The sequence below is a fragment of the Physeter macrocephalus genome, chromosome 18 (genome assembly GCF_002837175.3).
Source record: "Physeter macrocephalus isolate SW-GA chromosome 18, ASM283717v5, whole genome shotgun sequence".
NCBI lineage: Eukaryota > Metazoa > Chordata > Mammalia > Artiodactyla > Physeteridae > Physeter > Physeter macrocephalus.
Genome location: NC_041231.1, coordinates 67739643 through 67765314, shown reverse-complemented (window position 1 = coordinate 67765314; position 25672 = coordinate 67739643). Strand labels below are relative to the sequence as shown.

General features: G+C 39.1%; 1 protein-coding gene across 7 annotated transcripts in view; it reads left to right on the top strand.

Annotated features, from left to right (window-relative positions):
- Positions 1-25672, top strand: part of MLIP (muscular LMNA interacting protein) — a 283019-nt gene that overhangs the window by 21822 nt on the left and 235525 nt on the right. For 2 of the 7 annotated variants that reach the window (XM_028479076.2, XM_055079756.1), the window contains exons 2-3: positions 16140-16210; positions 16984-17035. The exons of 2 other annotated variants lie outside the window; for them this stretch is intronic. In XM_028479076.2, coding sequence (XP_028334877.1) covers positions 17033-17035 — 3 coding nt within the window. In that variant the 5' untranslated portion in view covers positions 16140-16210; positions 16984-17032. Of the gene's footprint in view, positions 1-12178; positions 12258-16139; positions 16211-16983; positions 17036-17462; positions 17515-25672 lie in introns of those variants that run through there. 3 more of the 7 variants (XM_028479077.2, XM_028479070.2, XM_028479085.2) reach the window with 3 other exon arrangements.

The following is a 25672-nucleotide window of genomic DNA, read 5'->3' as shown; positions in this document are numbered from 1 at the left end:
TGTAAGATAATATTAACCTACACAGATTTTTTTTTTTCCTCTTGCATTTTGGCAATTTTATTCAAATTCTTGACATGTTAGGTATTGTTTGAGATCATTTTAGGCTAATACTTCTCCCCCTGAAAACTGCTGCTCTGTCTAAACTTAGAGTTAGTGTCTGAAAGGCACCAAAAAACTGTGGCGTCCTCCCAAGGTGTTTTTAAGGGGTGATACAGAGAAATCTGATAGCACTGTTACAGGCGTTGGAGAAAAATAAAACCATTTCATGTTTGTACTCTACTGAGTTCAGTCTGGTCAATAAATTGTATATATTTAGCATTTGTGCATGCACAGAAAAATGTTTGGGAGCATATAAACCAAGCTGTGTCCAAATTAACAGTGGTTACCCTGTGGTGTGGGATTAGTAGTGATTTTGTGTGTGTGTGTGTGTGTGTGTATGTGTGTGTCTTTGGCCAATTAGTTTTCCATCTGTATTGTTGGAATGTGTTACCTGGGCATATATTACTTCTGTAGTACTAATACTATTAATTATAAAAGTAAAAAAATTTTAAAAATCTACCAATCCTTTAAGATCCAGGCTACTTTTGACCTGTCCTCATTTTTATCTGGAAATGATTTCTCCCCACTCAAATCTCCCAGTGATTTTTCTCTGTCTCTCTTTTATGCATTATAACTTTCTAATGTGTACATTTATCCTTTGGTAAATAACTTTTATTTGTTCTTGAAAGCCCTGCTGCAAAGGAAAAAACTGCTGAATAAATATATCTGGTAATTATTTTTCTCATTTAAAATTTTATTTTTAAAGTAGCATACCATATAATTGACTTTTTTCTGTACAGTTCTATACATTTTAACACATGTATAGATTCGTATACACTACGATCAGAGTAGTGTATACAAATCTATACATGAACAATTCAATTACCTCAAAAAACTCCCCTGTGGGGACATAATATGCACTTTCAAAATTCCCCTTTTGAAGTTATATCTTCCCCCTTTCTCCTGACTCATTCTCCAAAACTATGTCTTTTTTTTTTTTTTTTTTTTTTTTGTGGTATGCGGGCCTCCCTCCGTTGTGGCCTTTCCCCTTGCGGGGCACAGGCTCCGGACGCGCAGGCCCAGCGGCCATGGCTCACGGGCCCAGCCGCTCCGCGGCATGTGGGATCCTCCCAGAGCGGGGCGCAAACCCGGTTCCCCTGCATCGGCAGGCGGACGCGCAACCACTGCGCCACCAGGGAAGCCCCTTGCTGTGTCCCTGTGAGACATTCATATCAATAGAATCATATAGTATGTAACTTTTTTTTTTTTTGTATGGAACCTTTTGAGACTGGCTTTTTTCACGTGGCATAATGCCTTCGAGATACATCGAAGCTGTTGCATACCTCCTTAGATCAATACTTTGTTTTTTTATTACTGAGGAAGATTCCATTGTATGGATGTGCCATGGTTTGTTTAACCATTTACCCACTGAAGGACATTGGGTTGCTTCCATTTTGGGGCTATTATCAACAGAGCTATTACAAACATTAGTGTACAGGTTTTTGTGTAGATGTGAGCCTTCATTTCTCTAGAGTAAATAACTAGGAGGAGACATTGGCATCCTGTAAGTGTATGTTTACCTTTATAAGAAACTGCCAGACTGTTTTGAGAGTAGCAGCGCTGTTTTGCATTCCTACCAGCAATGTGTGTGCCTTCTAGATGCTCTGTATCTTTACCTGCACTTTACCTATATTTTCAGCATTTTTTATTATAGCCATTCTAATAGGTATGTGCTGGAGTCTTATCATGGTTTTGTCTTGTATCCCTAATAACTAAGGATGTTGAACATCTTTTCATGTGCAGATTTGCCATTTGTGTATCACTGTTTAAGTGTCTATTCAAGAATTTTTGCCATTGTCAAATAATTGGCCATTGGTTTGTTGAAAGCAGTGTTTTTCAACATGCTCACTGTTGACAATTGGGATGGTATAATTCCTGGTTTTGTAGGCCATCCTATTCATTGGAGCTCATTTAGATTCCCTGGATTTGGGACACAAAATGCTCAAAGCACGTGAAGTTGTGATGACCAAAAAACACTCTCACACATTTCCAAACTCCACGAGGAGGATGGTACCATCTAATAAAGACCACTAGCTTAGAAATTAGGATTTTCCCCTAGAATCAGGTCAATTTCCCTCAATTCACATGCGGTTTGTGGCGGAAGGTTGAGTAGCTTAACCATATCAGGGTTCTTCTTGGGAAGAGGGGAATTAATGCTAGAAAGATGAACAACTGGGATTTAACTCACTTTCTTTCTCAATAGTCTATGTGTCCATGGCTTAGCCCTTAGGTAGCCTTTCTGTAAATAAAGAACTGACAACAACCTCCTTAGATGTGATAAACATTGCTTGGGCCAAATTCCTCCCATAACCTAAGGTATTTTTTTGTGATTTTCTAGCTGGGAGATGTATGAGAGGGGAGGATCAACCACTATCTGCTTTTTCATTCTCCCCCCTCCCTCCCACCCACCTCCCTTTCCCCTCCCCTCTCCTTCCTCCTCCTCTTCCTCCTCCTCCTTCTTTTTTCGGATTTCAATAAATATATTTACAGATTTATGGGTGCATTTTTAGCTTGTTTCCCTAGCAACTGATTTTAGAGTCCCAAACAAATTACTTTTCTTTAAAGTCATGACTGTCTATGACAACAAAGGCAGAAAATTGAACAACATAATAACTGAGATTATCATCAGAAAGTTACAGTTTCGTTGGGGACAAAGTGTGAACTTACATAAGAACAACTAAAATACCTACAAAATACCTGTAAACAAGTATTCTGTGATATAAACTAAACATCCTGAGGAAACAAAGAACGGAGGAGCTGCAGACAAAGTCTTAGCATCAAGGGCAACAGACCTAGAGTCACAAGACTCTGTCCTAACCAGGAACAACGTGGTGAAACTCAGTTTCCTCATTTATAAGTTAGGGATGAAGTTACTCCTCTATAAATCTGACATGACAACTGCTAAGATACCATGATAATATATACAACATAGGTGGGTATAAATGTAGGTAATGTGTATATATGTAACATATATATATGTAATGTATATCACAATGCTTTGAAATCTGGAAAGGTAGGAATCAGTCCATCAACGTCAACATCATCATAACTGTATTAGTCAGGGTTCTCCAGAGAGAGAGAAACAATGAGATACCTATCTCTCTCTCTCTCGCTCTCTCTCTCGATATATAAGAGGATATTTATTACGGCTTACCTGGTTACGGAGGCTGAGATATGCCATGATACACTGTCTGCAATCTGGGGAAACCAGGAAAGCCAGTAGTATAATTCAGTCCAAGTCCGAAAGCCCAAGAACTAGGAACCCCAATGTCGGAGGGCAGGGCTCAAAAAGAGAGACAAGTCAGACAGAAGACAAATACTGTATGATATCACTTATATGTGGGATCTAAAAAGCACAACAAACTAGGGAATATAACAAAGAAGCAGCAGCCTCACAGATACAGAGAACAAACTAGTGGTTGTCAGTGGGGATGATGGTGTGGGGGGGGCATTACAGGGGTTGGAGGTGGGAGGCAAAAACGACTGGGTGTAAGGCAGGTTCAACACGGGGAATGTAGCCAATATTTTGTAATAAATGTAAATGGAAACTGACGTTTAAAAATTGTATAACTTGGGCTTCCCTGGTGGCGCAGTGGTTGAGAGTCCGCCTGCCGATGCAGGGGACGCGGGTTCGTGACCCGGTCCGGGAAGATCCCACGTGCCGCGGAGCGGCTGGGCCCGTGAGCCGTGGCCGCTGTGCCTGCGCGTCCGGAGCCTGCGCTCCGCAACGGGAGAGGCCACAACGGTGAGAGGCCCGCGTACCGCAAAAAAAAAAAAAAAAAAAAAAAAAAAAATTGTATAACATTTAAAAAATTAAAAAATAAATAAAAAATCTAAAAAAAGAGAGAGAAACAATTCACCCTTTCTTTGCCTTTTTGTCCTACTGGGGCTCTCAAAGGATTGGATGATGCCTGTTCAGAGTGGTGTGGACAGATCTTCTTTCCTCAGTCATGGGATTCAAATGCGAATCTCCAAAAATATCCTCACAGACACACCCAGAAATAATGTTTTACCAGCTACCTGGACATTCCTTAGTCCAGTTTTGCTGGCACATAAAACTAACCAACATAATCAACCTCATCCTCATCCTCATCATTCCTTAGCTCACTTGGCAAGTAGGGAAGGGACCATGAATAGGAAAGGAGCATGAAATATAACAGGGTACGAGGTGCCATCTGGAAAGATTTAGAGCCGGTTATGTGGGTTCAGTGCAAACTGTGGGCAAAGGTCTTGAGACTCAGAGATTTCCTCCCCAGGTGCTCCGAGATCTCTGCCAGTGGAGCCCCCCTCCAACACAACCCTTTTCCTACAACACCCCTAAACCTTTAGACCCAGTGCTGCTTCCTTCGAGTTCCCCCTCAAGTCAGAGGAGTGGGAACAGAGACCCCCAAATACTTTGTGTAGCCTACTGCTGTCTCCTTTAAGTTAGACATTTTTAGAAAATGTCTTAATTTTCTCTTAAAAGGGAAATGTGAATTTTGCATTTTTTACCCCATGATAGTTTTGTATTTGTTTTAGAGGAAAAATGATGTTTTCAATGAATAAGAACCAGTTTTTACTTATCTCCCTGGTGGCTAGTTAAAATGTAATGAATTGAAAATGAATTGAAAAAATGAATTGAAAATGAATTGAAAAAATCAATTTTGAGGAACTGAGCTGAACTGAAAAAGCTCAGCCCAGTATGCCAGTTTCAACAGCTACATAATCCTCTTCTTGGTGTTTGGGTTTATTCCAGGTGTTTTTATTCTTGCCCACCCTCAACCCTCTCTAAGGAAAGCTGTTCCACCTACAGCCCTATAATTCTTTGTGCCAAGTATGTTCTCCACTCACCTCCATGTACGGTTAACTGAATCAGGCGACCCAGCCACCCAGAGCCAGTACAGAGAGAGATACCTAGCCCAGAGATGGCCTGGACTCTCTCTTAGGGTCAGGGAATAAGATGCCAGTCTTATAAGTTATCAGGTAGAAGGAAGTGAGGGAGTTACATGGGAGAGCAAAATTGAGCAAATAGCAAAGCCCAGAGTCTCAACTAATCCTTAGGAAGTATTTCAGGTGATCCAAATGCTAAAGACAGCATTATATAAAATTTAGCATGGCAACAATGTGCGGAATGAATGAAAACAAAGAGAAGCAGGAAGCTAGACAAGCCTCACTTAACCCACAATTGTGAGGTGAAGGTGACCTGGAATGGGGTATTGGCTGTGGAACAGAGGAGATTCAGATGTATGGGAAGTGGTGTGTTTTGCTGCTTTATGTTGAAAAGTTACCAAAGAGATGACTTTAGTGCTTCTTTCTTCCTTTGCAGGCAGAGTAGAAGTCAAATTTCTTGGACTTTTAAAAAAAGAACACTGACGTTATCACTCTATTGTTAGTGCAGATTCAGGGATTCACAGCAAACACAGTCAACCGTCTGGTCATTTTGAGTATTTAGTCCTTAAATTTGACAAATGTGACAATTACCTTGGTCCGTGGCTCCTGGTTCAAGAATGAAAAGCCACAATTCATTTTAAAAGCTGCCACAATTCTGTAGGACTGGATGGAAATGGAAAGCCAGGCAGCCACCCTGCACTGCCTTGCTTTGTGCTGTCATCTGCAAATGTGATGAGTGCTCTTGGTGGGACGTGGAATTGCTGTCTGTGCCCATGAGGGTCCATTTGCTCTGGCCCAAATGGGACACTCTGTGTCCCAGGATCTCTCAATACTGTTTAAAATACACACCTCGGTTCTTTTTTCTTTGGAAAAGCTGCAATGTTTAGGAAGTATTTCAAGCCAATGGGCATGTGCTCATTATTGTTCGAATATGTAGGTCAACCATATGGCTGCTTTTGCCAATTTTTAGGTGTTTGAAAGCAGTCTTTTCCAGTGGTGGCAGGCCTTTTTTTTTTTTTTCAGTATAACTTGATTTCAAAAGAAGACTTTAAAATTTATTCTAAAACCATTAATTTGTTTGTTTGTTTTTGGTATTTTATTTATTTTTTCGTTGTACATTTCTTGTTTTTTCAAACTGAAATATAGTTGATTTAAAATGTTTCATGTGTACAGCAAAGTGATTCAGTTATATTATATATATATATATTCTTTTTCAGGTTCTTTTACAGCAAAGTGATACAGTTATATTATATATATATATATTCTTTTTCAGGTCCTTTTCCATTATAGGTTATTATAGGTTATTATCAGATATAAATATAGTTCCTTGGGCTATACAGTAGGTCTTGTTGTTTATTTTATATACAGTAGTGTGTATCTCTTAATCCCAAATTCCCAATTTACCTCTCCTCCCCTTTCCCCTTAGGTAATCATGAGAAAACCATTAATTAATTTGGACTTCCACTGTGAAGACTTTGAGGGTTATTGGGTCAGTGAAATCAATGCTACGAGTATTAGAATAAAATAGCAAGAGCTGACCAACAGAAAGGACTCAGGGAACCAAGGATTTCTGCTTTGAAAAGCTCCTTTAAAAGTTCTTCTCCAGGGTATATGCCCAGTAGTGGGATTGCTGGGTCATATAGTAGTTCTATTTTTAGTGTTTTAAGGAACTTCCATGCTGTTCTCCACAGTAGCTGTATCAATTTACATTCCCACCAACAGTGCAAGAGGGTTCCCTTTTCGCCACACCCTCTCCAGCATTTATTGTTTGTAGATTTTTTGGTGATGGCCGATCTGACCTGTGTGAGGTGTTGCCTCATTGTAGTTTTGATTTGCATTTCTCTAATAATTAGTGATGTTGAGCATCTTTTCATGTGCCTCTTGGCCATCTGTATGTCATAATTCAAAGGGTCACATGTACCCCAGTGTTCATTGCAGCACTGTTTACAATAGCCAGGACATGGAAGTAACCTAAAAGTCCATCAACAGATGAATGGATAGAGAAGATGTGGTGCATATATATAATGGAATATTACTCAGCCATAGAAAGGAATGAAATTGCATAATTTGTAGTGGTGTGGATGGACCTAGAGTCAGTCATGCAGAGTGGAGTAAGTCAGAAAGAGAAAAACAAATATCGTATATTAATGCATAGATGAGGAATCTAGAAAAGTGGTACAGATGAACATATTTGCAGGGCAGGAATAGAGACGCAGATGTAGAGAACAGACGTGTGGACATGGGGGTGGGGGAAGGGGAGGGTGGGATGAACTGGGAGATTAGGTTTGACATAAATACACTGCCATGTGTAAAATAGATAACTAGTGGGAACCTGCTGTGTAGCATAGGGAGATCAGCTCGGTGCTCTGTGATGACCTAGATGCGTGGGATGGGGGTGGGGAGGGAGGTCCAAGAGGAAGGGGATATAGGTACACATAAAGCTGATTCACTTTATTGTACAGCAGAAACTAACACAACATTGTAAAGCAATTGTAGCCCAATTAAAAAAAAAAAAAGTTCTTCTCCGGCATGGCTTAGGTGCATCAACTTTCCTCCCACCTGCAATAGACAAGTGTGGAATAAAATTTCATATTGAGCTTGTATATCAGGAAAGAGTTCATGAGATCATACACCGTGTTTGACATGTAGGGAATTCTAGATTTTTATTTTAAAATGTTATATTTATCTTAAACTTAGTTATTTTAAACTTGGCTTCAAATTGTGGAATTATAGAAATTAGAAATTCATGAGGCGTAGTGGCTCTGTGTGCATGGCTGAGTTTGGAGAGCCTTAAACTTCTCAAGGAATAGACTCATGGCAAAAATATATATTTGACTTCCCTGTGAATCAGCATGACCTATTTTATTACACAGGTGAGTTGCTATGGATGTTGAGAGAGTAACAGCACACCTGACAGAGACCTCTAATTTTTCATTTCTTTACCATCAGCTGTATTTGGTGGCAGGCTCTCTCTAGGCAAGATTATGAAGTGGGGAAGCTGGTATTTTTATCCTCCTCTCTCTTTGATCAACCCAGTCATTGGTGGCTATATTTCTCTTCCATCTAGTGTCTTCAGAAACTCATATCTCCTCTTTACCAAGAATCCATCAATATACACTTTCCACAAATGTTGAATAACCTAATTTATATTAATACTAAATGTTCACCTATTAAAGACTATTCTTAAGGCATAGGTCTTTTTTTTGACTATTATTTCTACTGGTAAGAAAACATTACCTTTTTTCTCCTTCCTGTAATTTAACACATTTTCATTGTAGAATACATAGAAAGTAGTTGAACAAAAAGAAAAAAAAATTCCATGATTGTATTTCTCCAAGACTATTTCTGCTAATTTTGATATACATTCTTCATATAACAAAATGAAATCATCCTTGTGCAAATTTTAAACTGTCTCTTTTCTCTTAATTTATGATGATTTTTCATATCTTTAAACATGCTGATAAGTCATATTTAATATTTCCATGGCTTGTATTATATGACTGTACCCCAAGTTATTTAAACAATCCACTATTATTTGACATTAAAACTGTGTCCATTACTTTGCTTTTATAAGTTGTTGAAATTAACATCCTTTTACCTATTTCTTCAAGTGTAATCATGATCATAAAGGGAAAAACCTTGGATATGATACCTCATTGCTAGTGAACCAGGGACAGAGAAATTTCTTGCCCCTTGAAATCATATCTCCTCATTCAGGATTTTTTTCTGCTTGCTGCTGAGGATAGCCTTGTTTGCTAGCACTCAAAAGTGAACAAAAACTGAGCTAATTTGGCACTTACTGAGGGAGAAAAGTAATAGCAAATAGTTGAAAGTTTGGAAGTGCTTTATGATAGATTGAAAACACAAAAAAGTGAATTATCTGACTTACAGTCCACCCAATTAACTATGACGTTTAGAAATACTACAATAAAACTGTGTTCACAGCATTTGGAATTCGATGCAGAGCCTTTCACATGAAAGTTACTCATGGTTGAAATAGTCATGATTCTCAACTGATTTCTCCTGAACTGTGAATCTTGGTCAGTGTCAAAGTTACAGGGCAGGTGGGTCAGAAAGAGCTGGAAACAGGTGTTGGGGAGCTGACCATGAGAAGAGGCCAGTGCATGGAAAGGAATGTTACACGGGCAAAATGTGTGAGATTGGACACATCATCAGCTACGAGGGAGGGAGATGGAGGAAGGGTACTATAGGAGCTTGGAGGCAGGAGGATGGTCCTGCCATTCGTTGAGGAGGAACAAGGTGTGTGGATATAGACAAATTCCACAGCAGGCATTGAGCCTGGGCTTCAGCCAATGAAACCATGTGAAGATATCCCAGTGGGGAAATGGAAACGCAAAATTAGAGCTAGAATAGTAAGTGCACACAATTCAAAGTTTTAACCAGAAGAAGGAATAAGTGCCTATAGAGAAAGGATCCCAGGACTTCCCTGGCGGTCCAGTGGTTAGGACTCAGTGCTTCCCCTGCAGGGGGGCACAGGTTCAATACCTGGTCTGGGAACTAAGATCTCACAAGCTACCTGGCATGGCCAAAAAATAAAAACAAACAAACAAAAAAACCCAAAGAAAACAAACAAAAAAAGAGACAGAGGATCCCTACATTTGAAGAGTGAAGTGAAAACTATGATGGTAGAGGGTTAGCAGGCAGGGGAGTGGGAGGGGGCCGTGTCAGGAGGAGACCAGGAATGATGCAGCTTTGGGGACAGATGAGGATTGAAAACCACTGACCCGTGACTTAGTGTCACTGTTGAACTTCAGCTAAGGTGTTCCAAATGAATGGGTGTAGAAGCCAGAGAATAATGAAAAAAAAAATAATAATGACAAGAAGAAAATGTAGCGCGTGCTAAGAATTTACTCTGCCACAGCTACTGGGCTGAGCACATCATTTAATCTTCTCAGCAACAGCTGGGATATAGAAGTTTTTATTGCCCACCTTTTGAAGAAGCTTAGCTCATTATTGAAGAAGGAGAGAGAAGGTAATGTGGTAGAGAGGTACATCCAGATTGGGGCATTGAAAGAGGAGCCCTCCCCAGGGTTGAAGGGGAAGACGTATTTTGCCTCAGTCAGTCACCATAGGCAATGGAGTGCATTCTTAATATTCTGATGAGTTGCATGGTCATCACTGTATTTGTCCCCCAAACGCTTTTGAGATTTTGAGAATTCTGAAAGCCTATTGAAGACAGGAAGTTCTCCTGGCATTATTTCCCTAATACTACTTTGATACACCTTTCACGTGAACTCTTATGGATCCAGGGCCGCCCTGTTTACAAACATACCCTGAATTTTCAGGTTTCTGTACTCATGCCATTGACCACCTCAGAAGCCTTTTTTTCACCATATCCCCAACTCAGGCTTCAGAAATCCAACCCTTCAGCAAAGCCAGCTGAAAGCCCACTTTTCCCAGAAATTTTCCCCAAGTCCTTCAGGAGGAATTGATCTCCATCCCTTCTGTGACCATCTCTCCACTCCTCTTCCCCTGACAACCACAACCAGGCTCCTTCGTGGACCCAGTGCTGTCTAATTGCTACAGAGTATTAACATTTGAAGTTATACATAGTTAATATTTGAAGTTACTTAATAGTTAATACATAGCATTAATATTTGAAGAGCTATATCCTGAAGTACAGTTTAGTCATCTTTGTTTTGTTTGTGATACATTGTATAGTGCTTTTCCAGTGCTTGAGATCAATGTGTACTCTTTTTTTTTTTTTTTTTTTTTCTGCGGTACGCGGGCCTTTCACTGTTGTGGCCTCTCCCGTTGCGGAGCACCGGCTCCGGACGCCCAGGCTCAGCGGCCGTGGCTCACGGGCCCAGCCGCTCCGCGCCATGTGGGATCTTCCCGGACCGGGGCACGAACCCGTGTCCCCTGCATCGGCAGGCGGATTCTCAACCACTGCGCCATCAGGGAAGCCCAATGTGTACTCTTTGTATTAAATTGTATACCTATCTACTGTGGGCTAGGCATTATGCCACCCATTTTACATGCTTAAAAAATTTTTTTTTTATTAAAGTATAGTTGATTTACAATGTTGTGTTAGTTTCAGGTGTACAGCAAAGTGATTCAGTTATATCTATCTATCTATCTACCTTTTCAGATTCTCTTCAATTATAGGTTATTACAAGATATTGAACATAGTTCCTTGCGCTATACAGTAGGTCTTTGTCATTTATTTTACATGTGTTTTTGGTTGCTGATAACAGAAATCCAAGTCAACTTGCTTTTAATAAAAAGGACTCTATTAGTTGGTATAACTAAGAAGACCATGGGTATATGGACTTCAGGCACAGCTGAGTCCAGGAGTTCAAATGACGTGTCCAGTGCTCTGACTCTCTCCATCACTTTGCTGTTCTGCCTTTCTCTCTGTCCATCTCCTGGCTTCTCTGTGTTGGCTTCACTCTTAGGTAGGCTCATGTGATACCATGACAAAGATGGATGGTGACAGTCTCAGGCTGGAAAATTATGAGTAAGGACTCTAACTTGTCAGGTGTAGGTCATAGGCATAACCCTTTGCCCAATCACTGGGTCCTGGGGAAGAAATATAAGGTCATCCTAGGCTGTGATGAATGTAAAACTGGGTGGCCGTGGGGCAAATGTGATGAATAGCCTTACAGGAGCAGTGAAGTGGAATAAGAGGTACAAGAACCATGGAGTCAGGGAAGTATATTAAACTCCTATCAAAATCATGAGCCTTGGGGCAGAAGAAAACTTAAAGTTCATCTATCTATTGTTCAACCATCCACTGAGAATATCTATATTCTTTCTGAAACTCTGGCAAAAATAGATTTAGGTGATGTTTAAAAACACTGATTTTAGAAAATTAATTAGCATTTTTGTTTTTAAAAGACACAGAGATCTATTTTTATTTTACACAAAGTTACTGAAACAGTAAATAATTATCTACATAAGATGGATAAACATAGTAATGTTTACATAATGTGCTAAAAATCCCTTGAGTTATAATGACAAGTCTTACCACACATTCAAGAGTGTTCTCCTCTTTCTGTCTCTTTAGGGCGAAATTATAAGGAAAAATTTATTCTTCTTGAAATGGGGAACGTGATGGTCCAAGAGAGAAAAATGAGAAAACACGGTGACACACTTTAAGTAAATAATTCTAGAATGAGAGAATAAATTAGGTTGTAGAGTTGAATCTTTCCTGGGTTCTAAAGGGACTCTGACGCTTATTTCACAGAAAAATGAATAGAATTGCAAATGAGGACTCATATTCATATGCTGGTCTACTTAGATTGAAGAGGTATTGTAAGAGGAAGGTATGTGGATTGGGGGCTTGTTGGCTCCAAAGTACCTGAGTAACTTATACAATGGTCATCTTAGAGCATCCTTTACTGCAGAGAATGGGATGGGTGCTCCAGTGAGTGCTTTGACTGAATTATCTTCTCACAAAGGTGGGAACTTTCATCAGCCCCACTTTACAACGCAAGGACTTTTGACTGAGAGCAATAATAATGTGCCAAGGTCACAGGACAAGAAAGTGGCCTTATCAGGTCTTGAACCCAGGTCTGCTTGGCTCTGGGCTCATATCCTGGAGCACCACTGTGTTATCTGGAGGGTTGAACCAAGTGGAATTGCCATTTTTGTGGTTCAAAACAGATATCAGCTATTTTATGAGATAAAAGAATGTGAATGGCACTGGAATTTCTTTTTTTTTTTTTGCGGTACGCGGGCGTCTCACTGTTGTGGCCTCTCCCCGTTGCGGAGCACAGGCTCCGGACGCGCAGGCTCAGCGGCCATGGCTCATCCGGACGCGCGGGCTCAGCGGCCATGGCTCACGGGCCCAGCTGCTCCGCGGCATGTGGGATCCTCCCGGACCGGGGCACGAACCCGCGTCCCCTGCATCGGCAGGCGGACTCCCAACCACTGCGCCACCAGGCAAGCCCCTGGAATTTTTGAATGTTAAAAAGATGATCTTTATATTTTTCTACCTTTAAAAATCTCATGTGAGAATCGTGAGCATTAACGATGTCTCCTCTTCCATGGTTAAGAGAAAAAAAATGTTCTTTTCTCCTAATTTGCATGCTAGGTGAATACAATATAAAGTTGGAATTAATAGTCTTGCTTACCATAGGCAGAAACTTGTGCAAAATCTCGTTATAAAGTTCAAGTGACATGATATTATTTTCTTGACTTACTATAGCAGGTGATCATGAAATAAAAATGGAAGAAAGTAATGCCAAATTGCAGGATGCTCTCATGACTAGTCTTGTGACTGTGGGCAAGTAAATAAACTGAATTCAGACATAATAATCTAATATATTTTATAGAGTGATTGTAAAAATTAAATTAGAAATTGCAAGTAAAGGGCTTAGCACAGTGCCTCGCTGAATAAATATTCCCTGCTAGTATTATTTTCATTTTATTTCTCGATTCTTAAGTGGGTATTTGAGAATGGCATCCATCTGGGATATTTTGAGATGGGTTGCTGATACAAGTTCACTAGTGGCTAAGATAATAAATGATACAGGAATCACTTGATATGAAGACCGTGTGAGCACTTCCAGCCTGTTTAAGCCTTGGCTGTGCTATCTTAGCTTATGGTGCTGTTTATGACCAACGCTTATTTCAGAATTTAAATTTTATTTAAAGGAAAGCGTCCAACGTTGTTATCTGAGCTGTGTGAGAGAAATTTAACCTCGTACCATTTAGTGATGTTCTGGAGTGTCGCTTATCTCCAAGTTTGCTCTTTCTCACTAAAAGACCAAAGGGGCAGAAGTTCTTGGCAGCCCCGTCGACTTGTTAAAAGGCGCCCTCTCCTTCCCTTGCTGAAAGGCTCTCCTCTATCAGCGCTCTCACAAGAATTTACATCCCACAGTGAGTCACGCAGTCAGTTCTGTGCTTCCCGGCAGGCAGCTTAGAGTCAAATTCTGCAACTATTCTTAGCTGCTCCACATCCTGTAATGGAAGATACTGGATGAACTTGCAAATAACACATTGTACTGATGACAAACAGGGTGGTTGGCTCAGGATGAGTTTCCAAGTCTCTGCTTTCCTTGGTGTATTAGGGACAGTGGAACAAACCAAGGAGAAGAATCTTCTTGTGATTTCAGGACTGTGTCAGATACAGCACCATGGGATGGAGTGAGCACTGAACAAAAACACACTTCTTCACAATTCTCTGATTTCCACACTGTTCCCAATCTATAATCAGGGCTAAAGTAAAGATATCAAAACTGTTACAATCTGTATGTCCCTTGCAAATCTCATTGTGATCGTGAATGGTTTAGAAGTAGTGGCTTTGCTTTTGAATGGTAAGTAAAACATTTTATCATCATGTGCACCAAAAAGATAACATCCCCCCCGCACCCCGGCAGCTTGGCCATTAAAGTAATGCATATGTATAAAGTGCCTTTTCTCTAATGAGATAACTGTTCCCTCCTTTCCCTGGCCATTTTCTCAAGAAGCCAGACCTCTCCTAAAGCAGAAGAAATGCACATATATTCATTATAGTGCTTATCTAGTTGTATCATCATTATCTTTTATATGTCAGTTTCCTGAGTACACATTTTTATCCATGTGGCCCTGGCGCATAACATCAAGCCAGACACATAGCAAGTATTGTACATCAATATGAATATATGTGTATGTATATTGAAAATGGGATCATATTATATGTGTTTATTCATAATCTGACTTTCAAAATCTAACAAAATGGAAAATTTACATGCCATAGAATATAGAAATATATATTTTGATATGTTTTATTTTGTAGAAGAATTATAATTTATTTACCCACTCCTCTCTTATTGGACTGGTTTATAATGATTAAACCAACTAAAATTAAATCAATTAAACCAATTAAAATTGTTCATAATTATTAGGAAAAGGTACATGGCAATGTGTTTTTATTTAATCTCTCTTCACTCATTAATTTAGGAATCTTTACTGATTGCCAGCTCCATGCCAGGTACTGTTTAAAGTTAGGAATATCAGAGCAAACCAACATTTTAGCGAGAATAAAGAGATAATAAACAAAATAAATAGGAAAAATATATAATGTGGAATCAACTGATCACTTATGATCTGCTACTTTTCTTAATGAATGTGACACATGATCAGTAAATATATATTGAATATTTAATAATTTATAATAATATTTATATAATATATATATATACTGTTCAGATGTGATCAGTGCTATGGAGAAAGAATACACAGGGAGTACTGGAGGGAAATTTAAAATAGAGTGACAGTCCTGAGCAGGGGACATCTGAAGGAGAGGAGCCCTGCTGAGCTCCTCAAGGGCTGGGATCTTGTCTCCTGGCTCATCCTTATGTGAGATCCCTGCCCATGTGGAGGGACCTTACACTCTATGGTCTAACGTTATCTGGGTTATTTCTAAGTTGTGAGATTCAGGACAATTTTTGTGTTGTATATATATGTATATATACTATTACATATAAATAATAAAATATAAATATTTAAATATTTTCAAACTTTTCTACAATAACCATGTACCACTACTATAAAGAGAAAAATGACCTCTTCACTTTAAAATACTTGCTTCCATGATTCTGTGAGCGTATCACGTGGCGGCACCAGCCCCGATGAGAAGCCACCTTGCCCCCTCAGCCTGATGCACTTGAACCGCTGTTGAATTAAGCCCCATAGTTCATCAAGCACAAAGGCAATCCTTTTTTGGCTCTACATGCAAGGCTTTGCATTTGCATCTTTAAGTTCTGGCCCTAAGTTGAGCAAGTTTGGGAAATTGGAAGATTCCACTGAAAATCTGAAAGAGGACGCCCTGTACAGCAGCTTGAATGCAAAAGGTCAGGCAGACCTTTGGGAGCGATTCCGAGAGGATTTTGCTCATCTCTCCATCTTCTTTCCCTACTTAGAGAAGATGCTGCTCTTCCTCTTTGTCAGAGGTCATTATGCTCCCTGCACCTTTGATAGACTGCTCTGTGAATGATGCTCCAGGGAATACCTGCTGAAGTAAACAGTGGGAGGCCCAGGAGCCAGGGCCCTGTTCTGCTTCCAAGAGAATGCTTACTGAAAAAGCCCTGATCTTCTCTATGCAGAAAAATGCTAAAACCCATCTCTGAAAGCTTATCAGCAAGAATGCCTTTATTGCTACAGCTATTGTCTAATTGGATGTAAAATTCCTAGTTGTTTTTAGTGAAACTTTTCTCTTACAGAGTGAAGAAGAAAGTTACAAAGTACTTTCAACTGAAGGAAGGCAGAAAGAAAAGAATTTGCTTAGCAGTCGGTAATATTACTTTTATTCACTCCTGGCATTTGCATAGAAGCTGATCTATTCCAAAGCATTTTTACATTTCTCCTGTGATTCTCACAATGCTCTAAGGTGGGAGCGTTATTTTCGTACCTGCTTGAGAATGAGAAAACTAAGACACAGAAAAGATAAGAAAATTGCCCAAGGGCATAAGGTTAACATTTATGGAGTACTACCTGTGTCAGGCAGGATTCTAAGTACTTCATATATTTGCTCATTTATTTGCTCCTTCCAGTGGCCCAGATAATTTTGGTTTGTTTTCATCCTAATTTTTCGGGCAAAGAAATGAGACATTGAGAAATTAAATGACTCACTCAAGGACATGCACAGCTAGTTAGTAGCAGAGATGGCATTTACCCCTGCAGAACCCTAGTTCTAATCCGGAACACTGAAAGCCCTATTCAGTACAGCTGTGCCACTGGGTAGATGGGAGACTCGGGCTGTGATTGTGGAATCTGAACCCTGGGAGGTCTCTAAGTTGAGTAGTTGCAGTCCTGGTATGAGTGCTGCCTTGGGGTGCAGAAGGAAGGCAAATTAATCTTGGATTCTTTTTTACTACAATGAGCTCACAACAGAATGTATTCCTAGCAATTCTATTACATTATGTTGTCCATACAGTATAATAAATTAATAAAATACCTGTGAATTTGCATTCATGGGGATGGTAGTCCCTTTTTAGGCAGCAGGACCTGTGTTCTTAGGAAACGTTGAGTATACAAATCTTCTCAAATCTTTCTTTTTTCCTGCAGGAATCTCTTTAGGACACCTGTGACAAATACTGCTTGATCATGTCCCGTCATGGCAAGTCCCTTAATGTTTTGAGGCAGTTTGGTCTATTTGGGGAAAACTAATTGTTGGGAACTTCTTTAAAAAAAAAAAAAAAAAAAATATATGCCACTGGGTAGATGGGAGACTCGGGCTGTGATTGTGGAATCTGAACCCTGGGAGGTCTCTAAGTTGAGTAGTTGCAGTCCTGGTATGAGTGCTGCCTTGGGGTGCAGAAGGAAGGCAAATTAATCTTGGATTCTTTTTTACTACAATGAGCTCACAACAGAATGTATTCCTAGCAATTCTATTACATTATGTTGTCCATACAGTATAATAAATTAATAAAATACCTGTGAATTTGCATTCATGGGGATGGTAGTCCCTTTTTAGGCAGCAGGACCTGTGTTCTTAGGAAACGTTGAGTATACAAATCTTCTCAAATCTTTCTTTTTTCCTGCAGGAATCTCTTTAGGACACCTGTGACAAATACTGCTTGATCATGTCCAGTCATGGCAAGTCCCTTAATGTTTTGAGGCAGTTTGGTCTATTTGGGGAAAACTAATTGTTGGGAACTTCTTTAAAAAAAAAAAAAAAAAAATATATATATATATATATATAGTGTTAGTTTCAGGTGTGCTGCAAAGTGGTTCAGTTATACATATAAATATATCCATTCTTTTTCAGATTCTTTTTCCACATAAGTTATTACAGAATTTTGAGTAAAGTTCCCTGTGTTATACAGTAGGTCCTTGTTGTTTATCTATTTTATATATAGTAGAGTGTATATGTTAATCTCAAACCTCTAATTTATTCCCCCCCCACATATATATTTTAGATCAAATCTATGTCCTGACTGCAGTAAAATATTTTGCTTTGAGGATTTCAAGATGCAGTATGTAAACTCTGCAGTTAAATAGAGCTCCAGTTTTATCCAGAGAATGCAGGAGATGTTTCCAAACTGTTTGGGACAGGGATGTGAAAATAGAGACCACATGTTTAACAAACATATTAATAGTTATTAACAGAAGAGAAAAATCTAACCTGTAATAATACACTGTGTTAACTTCCTTAGGGTCTCCCACTTTACCTCTGAAACTTTCATTGTAAAGCTAGGTTGTATTAGTCAGACTAATATAAGCAAATAAGTTTGGATTAGAGGCTAGGAACAAAAAAGAATGTACAATGTGTGTGAAGATATTGTGTGTGTGTGTGTGTGTGTGTGTGTGTGTGCGTGTATGTATGTGTTTTAAGAGGATGGAAAGAGAAAAATGTAGAAAAGTTAAGTGGGCAAATTAATTGAAAGGCTCGATTTATAATTAGGGCTTTCAGTTCAAATGTCGGAACTTCGAATACTAAAATTCAATTTATTAACTAATTATCAATCATTATCCAGGTTGCAGACTTCATGTTAGGTACTGGGGAGACAGTGGTAAAAGCACAGATCCGGTCTCTGCCTTTAGAGCATTGTGTGTGCTTGTGCCTGTTCCTGCCAAGGGCGTGAGTGGGACTGAAGTGTGGGCAGAATTGCACTGGATAAGCTGGCATCAGGGTGCCTGGGGAGAGGGGACGTTTATTTAACCAGCCCAGACCTGCTGTCTGGGCTTATGGCCAACTGCCTGCCTTTACAGGGCTTACATTCTAATAAGAAATGAAGTCTTTAAACACATAACTATGTAATTAGTATTACTAAAAGGAAGCATGAGACACAAAACTCTTTAATTTAGGTCAAAAGTTCAGGAAAAGCCTGCTTGAGAACATGACCTTTAAGATGAGCGCTGAAGAATGCCACTAAGAACAGAAGCCGCACTGGTTAGATGAGAAGAGTCAGTTCCTCTTACAAAAAGGTGTTGGTGACATTGGCCCCTCAAACAAATATCAAATATTGGCTCAAAGACAGTTGTTGTAATTCGGTTAGTTGGGGTAGGAACCAAATGTCTAGGGGAGGATAAAGAGAGATAGAGGAGAAAAAGGAGGGTATACAGAGAAAGTTACATGGACATGAACTTAACCCCTTCATCTGCTGCAGTAAATTGGAGCTTAAAGCTCTGTAGCTGACCCCGATGGTTTCAATTTCAACAACAACAACAAACAAGTCCATAAGAATAATGAGACATTATCAGTTAGAAGGCGATGTATTGGTTGGGTGTATTTTTTCAAGACAGGGAGAAAAGAGAGAGATGGAGATAGAATAAGAGAGAGAGAGGAGAGAGAGAGAGAGGCTATGTTGACCACTGCGTCTTCAAAGATATGACTCAGTGTGTCCACACATCTTGCTTTCTCTCCTTTCTTCCCTCTGTTCCTTTCAACTGGAATGTGCTGTTCTACCGTTTTGGACAGAGTAAAAGATGGTGCATAGGCCTCAAACCAGCTCCGACTTCTGTTCGAAGCCTTTCACTGGGGAATCTGGTATTTGGACAGTTATTAATAAAATGTTACTTGATTTGTCTTGGTGCATGTGGCTCCCTTGGAACTCCTTGAAGTTGAGGTAACTGGCCGAACTCAGGCATTCCTATGCGTCTTTCCATAATTCTATGAAAATCCTGCTGCTAATTCCTGTTAATACCTCCTCTTTATTCTCAAAATTGAAATGAGACTAACATATGAGGAATAAAAATACTTGAGTAAATAGGAAATGAATTAAAGTTTGATGGCATTAATAAAACTTTGGAATGTAAGTGTCAGAGGGAAAGACTCGTCTGCAAATTTCTCATTTTACGGAAATGACATAAATATAAAGGTGCAAAGTCACATAGTGAGTGACTGACCCTGGATTCATCAGGGAATATTATTTTAAATATCCTGCTGACCATAAATAATGAGTTACTATTATTGGCATGATTAAAGCCTAGCATTTCTTTTTTTTAATTTTTAGAAAACTTTATTCAAGTATAGTTGATTTACAATGTTGTGTTAATTTCTGCTGTACAGCAAAGTGACTCAGTTAAACATATGTATATATTTTCTTTTTCTTATTCTCTTCCATTATGGTTTATCACGGGGTATACCATAATGAAAGAGAATATGAAAAAGAAAATATATAATCACTCCATTAGTCTGATCAAATTTAGTTTCTTTTCTCCAGTGGGTGTTTTCTCATCTAGTTCTCAAAATATTTTGAACCTGGATTGAAAATGAGATCTATTTCATTCATAATGGGTATGCACTGATTTCTCCCAAAATTTTGTCCAAAAAGTAGACTTCTGTTGAAAGATTTTTAACATTGTAAATGCAATGCTCTCGTATAACATTATTACGCTCAATTTATAAATGGGGAGAATTAGTGCAGTGGAAAAGTGGAATTGACATATTCTATTGCTGTGTCTGGAGAAATCTTATGTAGTTTCAAATATTCCCCCAGAAACGCCTAGATACCTTTAGAGCCACTGAAAGCTATAGTTATCTACTCTACTTTTAAAGATGACAGTATTATGTCTTAAATATATAGCATTCTTGCCAAAATTCTAAAGTGCTTAAATGACATTTTCCTGAATGATAATTATTTTAGCGACTCTTTCTTCTTAACGAGTTCAATGGAGATGTAAGAAATCTTAGGGGACATGTTATTTACCTGTGTTGTAATTTGACCTTTCGCTGTTAAAACCAATACTCCTAAGTGTCTCCAAAAGGCCTGGTCAGAGAAAACAGGAAGCACCTCAGCCGGATGAGAATGTTCGTCTGGTGCCGTGTTTAGTGATTCTGTGTGGAGGTCAAAGTTATAAGATGTGACTCCCACTTTACATCCTGACCTGAGCTGTGCTATCTCATTTATATGCCTCAGTCATTTAGCTAATACATATTTCAATAACGTTTAGGTATCTTTAGAGGAAAGTAAAATCTAAGGAATGGGGGTGAGAAACATTTTTGCTCTCAAGGGCAGCATTAGTCAAGGTTACATAAGTAACAATTGTTCTAACATCTTAGTTTTGGAAGTAGATAGCTGCAAAAGATGATAGAGAATAAAAAATTATTTAGTAAGGACAATAATTTAGCAGGAAGAAGGTTAGAAGAGAGAATAAATAAGAAAGGATATTCAATCACAGTATGAGGATAGAGACAGACAAATAGAGAAAAAATGTACATATATTTAATAGGGTAAGAAGTCACACAAACCAATGTATATTTAGCCACAATGTCCTTGGGAGGCAGTCAGATGGGAGCAGAGGGGGGAGAGACATCTAGGGATATTTACTAAGGACTGACGTTTAGACTTTTATCAATTCTTTGGGTAAAGAAATTTATATTTCTGTTGTGTTTCACAATTCTCGCCATGGTCAATGCAGACAATGGGGGAAAGTTTACTAAAGATCCAAAGAGGTTGAGCTATCTGGTGGAAGTGTCTGGCTCACTAGAAGCTGTCACTTACAATTTGTTAATTTCACTCCTTGAAGCAGTTTTCCCAACTTGCTTCTGTTTTGCAAGTATGTCACCTTATTAGTAGAAAAGCAACTAGTTCCGGAAGAAGATGGAAACAAGGAATTGGAGATGGTTCCGTTAACTGAGTGCCTTGTCTTGAGGACGAGGATCAGATAAGCAGTGGACCAGCTTGTATCACGAGGAAGCTGAGTTCCAGACTGTGCCTACCAGCCATGTAGTCCCGAGTTGATGGCTTAAAATGTGACCTTGTTCCTTACACATACCTGGGAGTAAAACCTCGGCTTACTGGACTGCCTTGAAGATCAAATGTGACAGTGTATGTTTTTTTCCTAACTGTAAAGTGGACAAAATAAGAAAGTAACCTCTGTCACTGTTATTCCATTGTGCCCAAGGCTTTATACAGGGCGCTGGGGTCCAACCTTGGCAGAATTTATGTAATTCTGGAGGCCAAACATACAAATTGAATTTAAATGACATTGAATAAAATGAGACCTTTTATGTATTAAACACTATGACAGTATCTGGATACGAAAATGAATAAGGTATCATCCTCGCCCTCAGGGAGTTTCCACTGGGGAATTAGTGTAAAAAATGAAGGCAAACTATAATAATATTGTCAACTTAAGCAAATGCACAACGTGAGAGTTGCGAGTTAAGTTTTATTGGGGGCAAAATGGGGACTGCAGCCTGGGAGACAGCATTGCAGATAGCTCTGAGAAACTGCTCCAAAGAGGTAGTGGGGAAGGTCGGTATATATGTGATTTTCGTGAAGGAGGAGTACATGTAATCAAGCACATATTTTTTGGCAGAAGTTTCCTGCTAGTCTCGTGAAGGTTACTGCTTGTCATCACCTTGAAGGATTTTAGTGTTTTTCTAGATATGAGGAGATACAAGAATTGGGCTCATAAAATCGGCTCCTGAAAATATCTCTCTGAAGACCTGTTCTGCCAGTTTTTCCCAGAGCACGGAGTGCCTCATTTCAGCTCTCCACCCTGAACTCCTTTCAGGCGGGTGTTGAAAGTCACCAGCTGCAGCAGCACATGATTTAATCCTTGTAGAGGTAGATGGCAAGTGCCAATGGCGAGTGTCAATTGTAGTTGACAGGTTCCCTTCATGGTCATAAATTCAACCATGCCTTGGGAGGCATTTCATGACCATTTCATCCCACGTTGCTAGGAAGGCTCATTCCTAGGTCTGAAGAAGATTTTGCTAATAGGCCACTCAAGGTGCTATTACCAGACTAGATCTTTTAACAGTAACTAAGGACTCTGGACCACCTGTCTTACTAATCTGTTATGGTCCAGGAAAATTCCCTCTTGTTGTATCTTCCCATATCTATTTACACTATTACAATCATTGATCTCATATAAAACTATATATTTTTGTCGGAGGCTCAATCACACATTTGTTAATGCAGGAAACAACAATCTCGTAAAACAGATTATATATAATCTCCCTGTAAAACAGGAAAAATACAAATAACATAGCTAGCAGTATTATTAAAGTCATAAGTGAGAATTAAGCCAAGAACTTCCATTAGGTGCAGCCCATTATATCCTCAGGTGATCTGATTTAGTCTGTTCTGTACCAATCTTTATCTTTCAGGGAAATGATATATTGGCACTGTCCATAAAGCTCCCAGCCCAATTTCCTAGTTACTAGGCTGGTTATCCTTAGTATAATTTAATTGTTCCCAAGGTAAAGGGGTGCCTTAAAGCTTAAATGACCATAACCTGGTGTTAACCACATAAATCCATCCCATAGTTGTGGGAGCTTTTATTCCTTGGCTGAAATTTTGCTTGTTGCTCTGATTGAGCTTGAGTAACTTTAGAGGAAAATTCATTTTTATGGCCAGCTCCCCACTGAACTCCTTTCTGGGATTGTTGAAAATCAGCATCTGCAGCAGCACCTGATTTAATCCTTGTAGAGGTAGATGGCAAGTGCCAATGGCAAGTGCCAATTTGTAGTTGACAGGGCTCCCTCATGGTCATAAATTCGACAATGCTTTGGGAGGTATTTCATGACCATTTCATCCCATGGTGCTAGGAAGGCTCATTCCTAGGTCTGGCGAAGATAGGCCACTCAGTGTGCTATTACTGGACTAGGTCTTATAAACAATTGCTAAAGGTAGCTCTGGACCACCTGTCTTACTAATCTGTTATGGTCCAAGAAAAATTCCCTCTTGTTGTATCTTTCCATATCCAGAGTTACACTATTACAATCATTGATCTCATATAAAACTATGTATTTTTACTGGAGGCTCAGTCACACATTTGGTAATGCCAGAAACAACAATCTTGTAAAACAAGCAAAATACAAATAACATAGCTAGCAGTATTATTAAAGTCGTAAGTAAAAATTAAGCCAAGAACTTCAGTTAGGTGCAGCCCAGTATATCCTCAGGTCATCTGACTTTGTCTGTTCTGTACCAATCCTTATCTTTCAGGGAAATGATATATTGGCACTGTCCATAAGGTTCCCAGCCCAATTTCCTAATGTTACTAGGCTGGTTATCCTTAATATAATTTAATTTTTCACAAGATAAAGGGGTGCCTTAAAACTTAAATGACCATAGCCTGGTGTTAATCACATAAATCCATCCCATAATTGTGGGAGGTTTTATTCCTTGACAGAAATTTTGCTGTTGCTCTGTTTGAGCTTGAGTAACTTTAGAGGAAAATTCATTTTTATGGCCAGGGTCAGAGCAGGTATTATTAATTGTCTAGGTGAGGGGATCCCATCTAGTAATATCAAGAGTAGCCTAAACAGGACTGAACTTTCTTTCTTCTAAAATAAATGTCCTAAGGACTGTCCAATTAGAACCTTGGAGTGGAGAAATGCACCAAGGTAACCCAGAAGTGCTAGACACAGGTAACTGGCCACAAACCCAACAAATGGATTGATTTTTAAAACTAGCATAGGATCGTATCCATGATAGAAAAACATCTGATTTATATGTAAAGGTCCAAGAAGTCAGAAAACATTATAAATGATCATATGAGTCAGGTCCAGCATCTTGGGTAAGCTGTCTACTTCTGATATTGTCTTCTTCTTGTCCTGGTGTGAGTGTAGTTTCCTCTGAGCATTGTTTTAAGGTGATTTTGACATCAGTAGTCCTCTCTGTAGACCAGTTCCGTGCAGGGACCCTTTGTAATTGGAAATTAATCTGAGACATTTTCCTTTAATTTTGTTGCACATGAGCTAATTAAGAGTACCTGGTGAGGGCCTTTCCATCTGGGTTGTAGTGAGTCTTTAAATGATGTCTTTTCCAATATACATAGTCCCCTGGTTGCAGGTCGTGGGGCATCTGATCTTCATCCAAAGACAGATTACTAAGATAAGTTTCAGAAACAAACTTAGAGTGTCCTTTTAATAATTCAATTTAACTTTATGTCAATATAACATAATAGCAAGGAACTATCCGGGAAGTGAGTCTTAGTAAATACAGACCTTCATTAACAAAACTGGGATTTAACATTCATTGAAGCATCATTTTCTCTCTAAAATTACCCTAATTGCTACCAAATACAGCCAAATTTAGAGTAATTTGTTTGCAAAATAAATCTGGTCTCAATAAACTTGTCCTGATGATTGATATAACTTTAATTGATCATGCAGGCTTTTTCTTTGCTGAAACTTTATAAGGGGTCTCACACTGAACTTTTTAATTAATTAATTATTTATACTTATTTTTAATTTTTTTGAATTTTAATTATTTTACAGCAGGTTCTTATTAGTTATCTATTTTATACATATTAGTGTACATATGTCAATCCCAATCTCCCAAATCATCCCACCACCACTACCCATTCTCCCCTGCATTCCCCCTTGGTGTCCATACACTTGTTCTCTACATCTTTGTCTCTATTTCTGCCTTGCAAACTGGTTCATCTGTACCATTTTTCTAGATTCCACTTATGTGTGTTAATATACAATATTTGTTTTTCTCTTTCTGATTTACTTAACTCTGTATGACATTCTCTAGGTCCATCCACATCTCTACAAATGACCCAATTTCATTCATTTTTATGACTGAGTAATATTCCATTGTATATATGTACCACATATTTTTCTTTTTTTTAATTAAAAAAATTCTTTTAACTTTATCTTTGGCTGCGATGGGTCTTCGTTGCTGTGCGTGGGCTTTTCTCTGGTTGCGGCGAGCGGGGGCTACTCTTCGTTGTGGTGCACAGGCTCCTCATGGCTTCTCTTGTTGTGGAGCATGGGCTCTAGGCACACAGGCTTCAGTAGTTGTGGCACACGGGCTCAGTAGTTGTGGCTCCTGGGCTCTAGAGC